At 42.5% G+C, this 12,021-nt stretch overlaps 1 protein-coding gene across 1 annotated transcript in view; it reads left to right on the plus strand.

Annotated features, from left to right (window-relative positions):
• Positions 1–11,367, plus strand: part of PRKG1 (protein kinase, cGMP-dependent, type I) — a 16,442-nt gene extending 5,075 nt beyond the window's left edge. The window contains exons 4-9 of the mRNA XM_010020874.1: positions 2,030–2,171; positions 4,355–4,518; positions 5,450–5,572; positions 5,670–5,732; positions 6,708–6,774; positions 10,965–11,367. Coding sequence (XP_010019176.1) covers positions 2,030–2,171; positions 4,355–4,518; positions 5,450–5,572; positions 5,670–5,732; positions 6,708–6,774; positions 10,965–11,063 — 658 coding nt within the window. The 3' untranslated portion in view covers positions 11,064–11,367. The remainder of the gene's footprint in view (positions 1–2,029; positions 2,172–4,354; positions 4,519–5,449; positions 5,573–5,669; positions 5,733–6,707; positions 6,775–10,964) is intronic.
• Positions 11,368–12,021: the final 654 nt, after the last annotated feature.

Raw genomic sequence — 12,021 nt, forward strand, 5'->3', positions numbered from 1 at the left:
GAGGTAGAGTCCTTCTAGTGCAACACCTTTAGGCATTGCTGCCTAAAAGGCCATTTTAGACGCTGGATTTTATAAAGCAAGGCCCTAAGGCAGCACTTGCATTAGTGAGAGTTCACAGTTGCAAATGAAATCCATAGAAAAGAGCCTTTTCAGGGTAAAAAAATACAGACTTATTCCAAATCATCTAAAAAATCACAATTTCCCATCCCAGAGAAAGACCTGCTTTTTTCATCTCAATGTTTGTTCTGCTGTCCACCCTCAGTAACTGTGAATAACAACATCCACCTCTTTCATGGAGGCACTGTCATAAATAGTATCTATTAATACTTCTTAATATTTATGACAGAGTCAGCTATGACAGCAATAAGCAGGAAGAAATCAATAGTTCTGCCTAGGCTTATAGTCCAGATATTGCATAGCACACGAGGGCCGCTCATCAAAGTGGGAAACAGAATCATGCATCAAGTCCTCACTCTCAAGGAGCACTACACCATCAGGATGCAGAAGTGACATGGAAAAAAATAGGAAAGTGTGTAATTACATACGACACTGTAATGCACAACCAAATGTGGTCCTGGTATTTCCTGCCTTAGGAGGTTTTGACCTTGCAGCAATTGGCTTTGGTTCTGTGTGGGTAGGTGGCAGGTGGGTTGCACAGGTGTATGCAGGACGTGCACATAATATATCCATGGGGCAGGAAAAGGTGAGGTGAATTGCCTGTAACTATGTAATAGGCTCAAAATTGGAACATAATTAAATTTGGAAAGTGAAAGAAATGCATCCAAAGGACTGACCAGAAATCAAAGATTAAATTATTTTTTAATTAGCTAGAATGAATTTTTTTCAATTCTCGCTTTTCCTAACAGCAGGCCTTCTCTGGACCATTAAAACAAGAAGCATAGCAAAGTTAGCAGTGCCAGGTTGTATTTTTCATTGTCTTAGTCAGATCCTGATAATTTCATTGTTAATTCTCTCAGCTTTAAATTGTGGTTCTGCTGCCACCTAGCTTAGATGTGCTTCTGAGCTCAGCCAGCTCCCACCACCAGTTCCTGGAGGGCAGGAGGATATGGTGCAGTTTATGCTGAATTTGCATTTAACACTTCAAGTCCTAGCAACTGCAATTTTTCTGCCTTTTGTCTTGGTTAAGAATATTAGTACGGGAGTTCTTGATCTCTACAGCTTAAAATAGCTTTACACCCAAAAGTCAAATATTATGATAAAAAAATCACCTTTTGCTTATAGGATAATCATTTGTACATTTTAATTCCATGAGATTGAACTATAAAATGAAACCTAAAATATTTTGAATATGAATGTTTGCTATGAAGGTGGATTGAGGGCAAAGATGCTAACTTCAGAGATGGAAATCATAGAATCAGAGAATAATTTTGGTTGGAAGGGACCTTAAAGATCATATAATTCCAACGCCCTGCCTTCCACTAGACCAGGTTGCTCAAAGACCCATCCAACCTGGCCTTGAACACTTCTGGTGTGATCCACCCTTTAAATTCGTCTCGAATTTAGAGACAAGGATGTTGTGCAGGATAGTGTTAAATGCCTTGCAAAAGTCCAGGTAGATGACATAAGTCACTCTTCCCTTATCCCGTCATAGAAGGCCACAAATTTATCAGACATGATTTGCCATTAGTGAAGTCATGTTGGCTGTCACCAGTCACCCTCTTATTGTCCATGTGCCTTAACACAGTTTCCAGAAGGATCTGCTCTGTGATCTTGCTTGGCACCAAGATGAGACTGACTGGCCTGGTAGTTCCCTGAGTCTTCCTTTTTTTTCCTCTTTAAAATGGGGGTTATGTTTCCCCTTTTCCAGTCAGTAGGAATTTCACCCAACTGCCACAACTTCTCAAATATGATGGATAATGGCTTGGCCAAAGGTGAGTTTAGCAACAGGTACTTTCCAGGTATTAGAGTGATTCTACTGAACTGCATAGATATTTTAACAGTAGAGTGAAGTCAAATAAGGGAAGAGATCTAATCACTTTATCCCCTTTCCCTCTCTCATTTTATGTAGAGGCTCATTTGAGGATTCGACAACCAGGTTTTACACAGCATGTGTGGTGGAAGCTTTTGCCTATTTGCATTCCAAAGGGATCATTTATAGGGACCTCAAGCCAGAAAACCTCATTCTGGATCATCGAGGTTATGCCAAACTGGTGAGTGCCTACAACATCTGGTTTGTCAAAGAAAGTCACTGCTGCTAACTGATGTTAGGGATAGAGGAGAATACAGGATTAGCCACAGAGAGTCAGAAGCAAAGTCTTCCCAGCTCAGAGTCCTGTCTCTGATGGTTGCCATCAGTAGATGCTGAGATGAGATCAGGGCAAGGGTGTTGTCACCCACCACGAGGATATTTTCCCAACCTCCAGCAGGCTGAGGCTCAGGGTACAGTTGAGCTGGGAAACACTAATTCTGGCTTAAAATTCAGATCTGTGTTACTGAAGTGGAAAACTTTCAAAATGAGCATCAGGAGACATCAACCTAACTGTTTTGATGCTACTGAAAGACTAATAGATAACTTGAAAAGAAGTGTATTGGTGGGAGAGCAGGAAGACTTACATCTGTGGGCTTTAGAGGTGACTGGTGAAACAGATTTTGTACACTACTGTTTCTATGTCAGATCCTTTCTGTAAGCAATTATAAACTCATTCTTAATGGAAAATGGAAATATTATTCATGACTCTATCATTGCAAGAAATTATTATTATTAATTGCTCTGGATGGTGTTGCTGAACTGGCCAATGCAGCTTCTTGCTTTAGGAGGGCCACTTGTGTTTTAGCATTGATAACCTGTGCAAGCTCCTCTGGGACAACTGCATAAGACTCTGCATGAAACTGGTCTTCCCAGAAGGTCATGGTCTTTCTTGGTGCTCCCCCCCTGCAAGACCCATCTCCTCAAACCAGGATGGCAGCACGTGCAAGACCTCTACCCTGTAAACTAGGGAGTTCCTGATGAGTTTCACTGTACTGCACTATTCACTCAGATTACTTTTTTGCCTTGAAAATCAGTGCAGAGGTGCCCTGAATGTAAGGTGTATCCCAAATGGCCAGGTGATTCCATGGAGAAGGGGAAAAGAAAAGAAAGACTTCCCTTGGTGGGAGGTGCTGGAGGATGTGAGCACTTGGTAAGCCGTCAGAAGCAACACACCCCTAAAAAGAGCTGCATCCAGGAGGGTCTGATGCCCTACCTAAGAGTCACAGGGGGCCAAGGTCTCTGCTTCTTGGCTTGAGGGCTCTTCACTGCCTTTGGGAAGGGAAACTTGGGAGTGGCATCAGCAGCTAGGAGCAGTAAGTCAGACCATCGTCATCATGGACCTTTATAGGCTGGTGGCAGCCACCATGTTTCACCGTGACACTAAGCCTAGTGAATTACGTCAGAAATTATCCTCTATAGCATTTTGCTAAGGCTGGGGAGCTCCAGCAATTTTTTGGTTAATAGAGGGCCATTAAGTGCAGGACTGTCCTCTCTGCCTCAGGAGGATCTGGACCTGGGTGTCTGCTGGTCCCATCACTGCCCCCCAGCTCCTCAGACATTTTGATCTCCCCCCAGATATGACCATTATAGCACAAGAAGTGTCCCAGATCCTTTGTGGGACTGTAACCATGTAGGACATTTTGCTCCTGACCAGTGCAGGTGTAGGAGAATCTCACAGCCATGAAGGGACAGCAGAGTTTGCTACAGACCACAGCTCTGGGCCATCACGGCACCGAGGCAAGGAAGGGCAGAGGGGTAGAACTAGAAATACAGTAAGCCTATTAATATGAGCTCTGCCTGCGCCCCAAAGGACAGCTTGAGGTCCCAATATAATTTGATTTTCCATACTTGCTGATGCCATAAGGGCACTGCTATAGGGACATGCTGTGTTTTGTGATCCCACCAGCACATTCAAACAGCCTCAAGCAAATTGGGAGGACACTTGTACTGTATCATTCTTTAGCCTGTGAGAGAAATCTGAGCTTTTCAGTAGCTGCAAAAATGGTCAGTATTTAGCCTAAATAGTTCCTTGCTCATGCTAAAGCTGGGAGTTGAAACAAACAAACCAACAACAAAAACACAACAGCAAAAAAGAATGATACAAAGTTCCACCTCCCAAGAAACTCTTGGTGCCAGCATTTATTCTTCTTCCTTCATGAGACTCTTCCTTTTATATCACAAAGGATAAATTGGCGAAGAGGTCATTGCGGTTGCCGGGTCCTGGAATGACCTACAATGCTTTAGTTAGGAGAATATTCCCACGAGGAAACCTCTTTTCTGCTTTGCTTCACTTCAAGAGCAGAGCACATGGTTGACATTCCCTCTCGTGCTCTGCCCTGATGGGTACTCTGCTCCTTTCTGCAGGTCGACTTTGGCTTTGCAAAGAAAATAGGATTTGGAAAGAAAACATGGACTTTTTGTGGAACCCCGGAGTATGTAGCCCCTGAGATCATCCTGAACAAAGGTCATGACATCTCGGCAGACTACTGGTCACTGGGAATCTTAATGTATGAACTCCTGACTGGCAGGTATGGGCATCGGGGCCGGCACCACTGGTGAAAATAGATCCAAATATTTCTGCTGTTGTCACCCTGATTAGGCTAGAGGAAGGTTCAGAGCTTGTGTGAGCTTGTAGTGGCACAGCACTGTGCTACTGAACCTAATAATTAGTTTTTCCACTTTAAATCACAGCTTCCATGCAGACTTCTCAAAGGGCAAGACATAAGCAGGCTTTTTATGAAATGTAAAATTACACCAAAAAGTTATTTTTGTCCCTAAGGAAGCTGAATATGGTGGTGAAAGGAAAAGGATTTGCAGTTTAAATGGGGAGGTGCAGTGATGGGCTGCTGCATGCCTGGAAAGGAGGAGGTAGACCATGAGGACTTGAGTCCCTATATCCATCCCTTCACTTACGTAGTTTTGGATGTATATATTACTGCTGATTTTGACAGTAGAGGTTTCCTGGCACTTTCTCATCTCATCCCTCATCACTCACTCCCAGGATGCAGGAGCTGGAAAAGGATGCATCACCTCAACCTGCTTATCCTTTGGGGATGGACCCAAGCCACTTTTCTGTTAAACCGATGGAAACCTAATTAATCCCCACTGAAAGCGTGTCATGTCATCGTAAGCCAGCAAGCATTGCTCAGACCCTTGTTCCTCACACTATTGGTACATGGGCTATTATGGAAAGAAGAGGTTTAGCATGTACTGCTCTGGAAAGCTTTCCTCTTTGATACTTCCCTGCAGCCAGTGTTACTGAAATCCAGACAGTATCAGAGCTCCTTGGCTGAGAAATTGTTAAGATTATAGAAAGCAAAGCATTGCTTGTTGTCATCTACCTTTTCTCATTTCAGTAGGGTACTGTTTTGCTTTGGAGTCTTTATTTTTTTTTTTTAATCCTCAATACTATTTTAAAGACAAGCTTTTAATCTTCTCTATTTTCTTCTGCCTCTGAAGTCCCCCTTTCTCAGGCCCAGACCCCATGAAGACCTATAACATCATACTAAGGGGAATAGACATGATTGAATTTCCAAAGAAGATTGCCAAAAATGCTGCTAATTTAATTAAAAAGCTATGCAGGTAAGCACATGAAATACAATTACCTTGATCTTGTTTGCAAATAAATTAGTTATTCAGAAGGATTAAAAAAGTAACCAATTTGTTATTTGTTTTATAGGGACAATCCATCAGAAAGGTTAGGGAATTTGAAAAATGGAGTGAAAGATATCCAAAAGCACAAGTAAGTGTCGTCTCCACCAATCATTAGATCCAACCCACAGAAACATGCATTTCAAACACTTCATATTTCTGCAAAATAATTTCTAGTATGCTTTAGACTCTAATTGAATTTCCATCAGACTTTTTTCCCTCCAGTGTTTGGTATAGATTCTAGCCTTGCCTCTGAGCAAAATGCATTGCACATTGACCATTATGCCTTAGTCTAATGCAAAAGAGCACTTGAAAGTAATCCAGTTGAGCCACTGCCTGCTTGGATTTTTTTGGTTTGCAGAATCACTTTCCAGGGTTTTCTTCAATTTCCCTTCCTCCCCCCAGCCCAACACACTTTTTCTCTACCTGTAGCATTAATTCATCATCACTTTTGGTCTGATGGCAGAGTTAAGTGATGTCTTACAAGTTCCTGCTGGAGCAGGATAAGAACAAGTTAGAAACCCATCACAGAAGCAGGCCTTCTCACCCATCCATGCTGGTCCTTCTCCCATACCCAAAGCAACAGAAGTGGATTGGATGGACATTTTATGTGGATGGGTTGAAGGCTCAGCTCAGGGATCATCCACCCTCCTAAGCTGCCATGGCTTGAGCAAACCTGAAGTACCCAGACCAGGAGGAGGACATCCCTGTGCATGCCCTTAGCTCCCAGTCTTGCATGAAAAAAGGACATTAGAGGTCTCATATGGGATGGATCGACTCTATAGAAAGAAAAGAGCAGCTACCAGGACATATGCAGTGAGGAACAGTTTTCTGAGCACTGGTGATCTGTACTATCACCACTCAGTTGCTACACACACTTCATTTTCAGTCCCAAAAAAAAAACATACATAAAGTTGACAGGAAGAATTATTAAGGCTAATTAGAAAATTTGAAAATGATGACTGCAGGAGATGAAACCCACTGTTTAAGCAATTTGAATTTAATTTTGTGCTACAGAGAGATTTTCACTGTATGTGTAACTGTTTCGTTATTCCCTCCCTTCTAGATGGTTTGAAGGCTTTAACTGGGAAGGGTTACGAAAAGGGACACTGACACCTCCTATAATACCAAGTGTAAGTTTTCTTAATTATTTTCTCCTTCGCAGCCAGTAAGTTTCTTCTGCATGAATGTTACAAGCTGCAGGCACTAGTACACTGCAGTCAAGTGGCAACAGCATGTGCTCTATTTCTTCTGAAGATGCTTGAAGAAGTCGAGCCATTTCCAGCCTTATTTGGTCTCCAGGCAGTCTCTTCCAGGAGAAGGCAGTTTGGCGAGAGCATGACTGCGATGAAATGCCCTAAGCAGCAGGAAATCAGGGCAGGATCATGCACTACTACACATTTTTCTCTTTTACAACTGCTCCACTTATTTCTTCATCTACTTCATCTTCATTTACTTTTCTCATTTCAGTGAAGAACTGCCACAGTGAAGAGCTGCCACTTTCATCCCTTCTCTTTCTTTCTCCTTTATTCTTACTTCTTTTGGTAAGGCAAGTGGGATTTGTATGCCATCTCCCTTTTCTTTTGCATTAACCTTTCCTTCTTTCTTTTCTTTTTTCCTGTGTCTGTGTCCTACATGAAAAGCCCTGTTACCGCTTAGTTTATGTTTAACTGGGAACAGACATGGAGAGACGGCTCGACTCATTTTCCTTTGGAGCAAAGCTCTTCCTTTGATGTCTTTGTGAGCTCTTTACCCACAAAGCCTTCCACAAAGGGAAACCAAACAGGATTAGCTGATAGAAATTACCTTAGCCCCTTCTGTTCTGCAGCCTCCCCTCCTTGTTTCAACTTAATCCCTTTCTCTCCATGCCTCTCCCGCAGGATCACCAAGAGAATGACATTAGCAATCATGTTTAATTGCAGCCCCTTGCTCTGTCTACCCATGGTCCGGCACCTTCTGCAGCAGCGGCAGACACAGCTCCAGGGCTAAATCTGCCATCCAAAAGTTTTCTTACCATCTAGGAAAAAGCAAGACGGTTTAGCACACACCCCCCTCACCTTTTGCCCTATGGGCTGTAGAAGTTACCGACAGTCAGTGGGGAAAAGCAGGACTTTGCAAATATCTGACTAAAGCAGCATGCCCAAAGAACACATAAATGTTTTATAAATCAAAACTGTAGTTCTTCTGGTAAGCTTCTTTTTAATGACTATTAATTTATCAGCAGCACTGTTCACCACATTTCAAAATCACAAAATAAAGTCAAATTTGCTCCTTTATATTCAATTACAATTCCTTGTTTACCTGTGCAGGATGTCAGTGTAGCCTGAAATGCCCAAATATGTTTTTCTAATTGTTTTTCATGAACTTTTGGTTTAGTAAGAGCATTTCCAATACTGCTTTTACTCAGTATGTATATGGACCCTGCATGTCTCTCAGACAGCACAACTAGCAGCAGTGACTTCAGCAGTATTTCCTTGCTGTGGACATGAATTGCTTCCTGATATGCCCAAGCTGGGATGCTGCCCCACCATCAGAAGTGGTCTCTGCTTCTTTGGCATTGCCTAGAGGAAGGCTGCTGTCCAGTCTGTTGTGCAGGAAAGCACTTGTTCTTTGCTTTTTCAGTTGGGTCCAATGCAGTAAGTAGAAAAGTGTTCTGTGAACACCCAGTTCACTTCATTGGCATTATTTCTTGGCATCCTTAAATCTGTATATTCATGGCACTGCTGATGTCCTACCAAGGAACATGTCTGTGATTGCTCCCAAGAGAGTGATCTGCTGTTACCCTTTTGGCCTGCACACTACTGTCAAGGCTGTCCAAAATAGATGGGAGCATCCTTTGCTCTTCAGAGGAATCTTTCTTCCAGAACAACTCAATGCTGACAAGCATACATTGACCTGATCCCAGTTCAACACAGCTACCTCTTTTCTAGAGCTCTTAAGTGTAACATCTTCTCTAGACATACTCCTGAGATTTTCTCCAAAACCTTCCTCCATTAACTAGTGTATCTTGTCAACACCAAAGCTGTTAGTCCTGCTTAGCTTTGTTTTCCATGAGTTTTTCAGTTGCTTTGGCAAAAGTCCCAACTGTTAGTAAGAGCCATATCTGAAAAGGGACCCAAAATACATAGCTCTGGGAAAGAAATCCATTTTAACTTCAATCAGTGCATCTCTCCTAGTTACTTGTTAGCTGTAAAGGAGCAAACAGGGCTAAACATAGAGACTAGGTTATTTTTTTTTTTTTTGGTTAATTAAAAAAGGCCTTTCCCAGCTCTTTAACCCTTATTAGCAGTTATGTGGTACTACCATTGAGGCAATCAAAAGCTGCTCTTTAGCTCTTATTCCATGGAATTTTAGGAAAAATCTCAATTTACATCCTGCTGCTAGGACATTGCTTCAGGGAGCAGCTGACCCTCGATACAACGGAAGAAATCTGTGACAGGGTCTGTCCTTGAAAGCTCTTGAGTCTTCCAAAGATGTGCTGTCTGGCATCACAGCTTCTGCCTTTGAGAAAGACCTGCAGATCCCTGCACCATAATTCATCTCAAGCCCTTACGTTGTTAAGCAACCAGAAAAGTGATACTGACATTTGCACTTTATCTTCTTGGACCGGAGGTGAATTTAGAGTGTCCCTTCTTGACTGGAGAGAGCATTTAGAGACGTTTGTTCCCATGTCTCCAACAGTAAAGAACTGCAGGCCACATAGGTGACCTGAACCTCAGAACTGTGAGAAATCACACACAGCATCATTAGCATCACATAATGTCAATCAGTAGAGTAACAACTCATCCAACCTTGTTTTCCCTAAGTCATATATTTTCTAAGAAAAAGAAAACCCTCTATCTTTGAGGTGTTGGATATACTTAGCCTTTTTGTTTTGTCAGATGAACGAAAAATGCAATCCATTTCCCAAAGCAGGACTTACTTCCATTAAAGACTCATCTAACCAGAGCTCAAAAAAACTGCCTGCTAGGTGCTTTCAGAGTAGACAGCTGCAGAGGAGCCCTGGGGAGCTCCATAGATGCTTTCTCCCAGTGAAGCTGATTTACGCACTGTCCATCACTGCTGAGAGGCTCTCGCAAGAAGTTCCAGCTTGTGTGCATCCTGATGTGAACGGCTGCCACCAGCTGCATCTCTTACACTTTGGTAGCAAGTACCTTGTACATACATCTCCAACACTTCTGCTCCCAGAGGGAGAGCTCACATGGGGTGGGCTGAGAGAAACAGAGGGATGTGGTCCAGCCCATGGCACCATGGAGGAGAACAAGTGTAGAGCACCTCAAGGGTGAAGGCCTGAAGGGTGGAGGAGCACCAACAAAGTAAACAGATACAGATAACTCAAAAAAAACGAAATTACAGTATTCAGTACACAGTGAAGCATCTCATCAATCTGTAGTACTCCACTAAGCTTTTACAGTTTTTGTTTTTTTCCAAAATTATTTGGGTATTCAAGAGTCTTAATTTTCCCCAAGATGTTTTCAGCAGCAGGGAAGTGCTGATGCAGCTGGGCAGCAAATTAAATTTAGAGCTGAAGCTGGAGCTCTCATTTCCCAAGGCTTACAGCAGCATCCAGCATCAAATACATTTCCTGGACTGCAGGCTGGTCTCTGGCTGTGGCTTTTCCACTAGTTGCACTAGTGAAATGGCTAAAAATGACAGTGTTTCCTGACCGGAATTCTCATGGCAAGGGCAGTCACCTCCAGCCTGCACTGGCTACTTGGGGTACAGCTTAAAGTACTGATTTTCTCTCTAGCAAGACACTGATTATTTTGGTCTGGAGAGCTGCTGGTCTGTTTTTGGTTTGGTTTTTTAATTACATTGAATGTCTCAGTGTAAGATAGTTTCAGTCACCATTGTAAAGTAAAAGAAAAAACCAAAACCACCATATTTGGCCTTCATCCTAGGAAGATAAGTTGATGAGTTTCTCTGGTAGGCTCACTAGACCAAGCAATGCTTGTCAGGAAACTCAAATGTGGCAGGGCCCAGCTCACGGCCTCTCAAATTCAGGATCCTAGAGCCATAAATTGGAAATCAGGGTGGGGGGAAGCCCAGAGCTTTTCCAAGTCTTTTCTGATGACCTTGTACCAATGGGTAGGACAGTTGCTGTTGAACTAGAGATCCTAGAGGGCCTGGATCATTAGAGTAAGGGAGCTGTGGGAAGTCCTCCTGGGATTCAGCAAAAAGTTGTGGAATGCAGAACTTCTCTTGCTTGTGGCAATTAGCAATGAACACTCTTGAATCACCGTGGTTGTGAGATCAAGAGGAAATGTCTGCAGAGGTCCACTTTGATGACCATCCCCTTCTTGTCACTCTTTTCTTTCTGCAGGTTGCATCTCCAACAGACACAAGCAATTTTGACAGCTTCCCAGAGGACAGTGATGAACCACCCCCTGACGACAACTCAGGATGGGACATAGATTTTTAATGTTTTTCTCTTACCTGCTTCTGCCTTGCTGAAGACAGCTTCCTGGGACACGGCTGCCAGCGAAATTGAAAGAATTGGGGAGGATTAGTGCTCGGGGTCACCATGATGCCTTGATTGATGCTGCTACAGTACCTACAGTGGCATTAGGACTTATTGTTTAGATGACAATAGTGCTCTTCATGTTTTATGTTCAAACTTAAAATAGCAGTTGACATGGTGGTCCTGACGCAAAGCCTTTCACCAGTAAAGAAATATGTTTTCTATCACTGCAATGATCTTGCTACGCTCTTAATTATAAAAGTCGAGAGATACGTAGTTTAAGACACACTTAATTCTAGCTGCAAGGTTCTGGCTTTATCAGTAGGATCAATAGTAATTTATTAAGTGCTGTAGCTAAATACAGTGCAGGATTTGGGCTACTCCCACCCTCCAGACTCCATAGGTCTTCTGCTGTAGGCCAGTGTAGGAGCAAAGGAGGACCACAACAGTACTGGTCAAGGATTTCGTGTCAAAGCAGTGATAAAATTTGTTCTTTTTCTTTCCGAGCAGTATTCATGACGAGAATGAATGTTACCGTTCCTCTTTATTTTTGAGAATTTCTTTTTTAGCCTGGTAAAACAAAAGCACAACTGCTCTAGATCCTGTTAAGGCAGATATGGGTCACTTCTCTCATACAGCTGAGAACATACTGTAACACGATATTTATTTGGGGGATTTTCCTTTCCGTTGATACAAATACATAATTGCATGAAAAATAAATCATAAAATTAATCCATTTTACATATAAGATAGCGCTTAAATAATGGTCCTGTAATAAAGTGACAGCAGCCCACTGGTCTTACTGATTAGCTGTTAGGCATAAAACTAAGCTTAATTTTCATCTTTTTAGAACCCGAAGGGAAAACGTAAGACCCATAATGTACGTTGTAGGTGCTATGTACATCCCTCATCTGTGAAT

Source organism: Nestor notabilis, unplaced genomic scaffold (assembly GCF_000696875.1).
Source record: "Nestor notabilis isolate BGI_N333 unplaced genomic scaffold, ASM69687v1 scaffold6088, whole genome shotgun sequence".
NCBI classification, from domain to species: Eukaryota; Metazoa; Chordata; class Aves; order Psittaciformes; family Psittacidae; genus Nestor; species Nestor notabilis.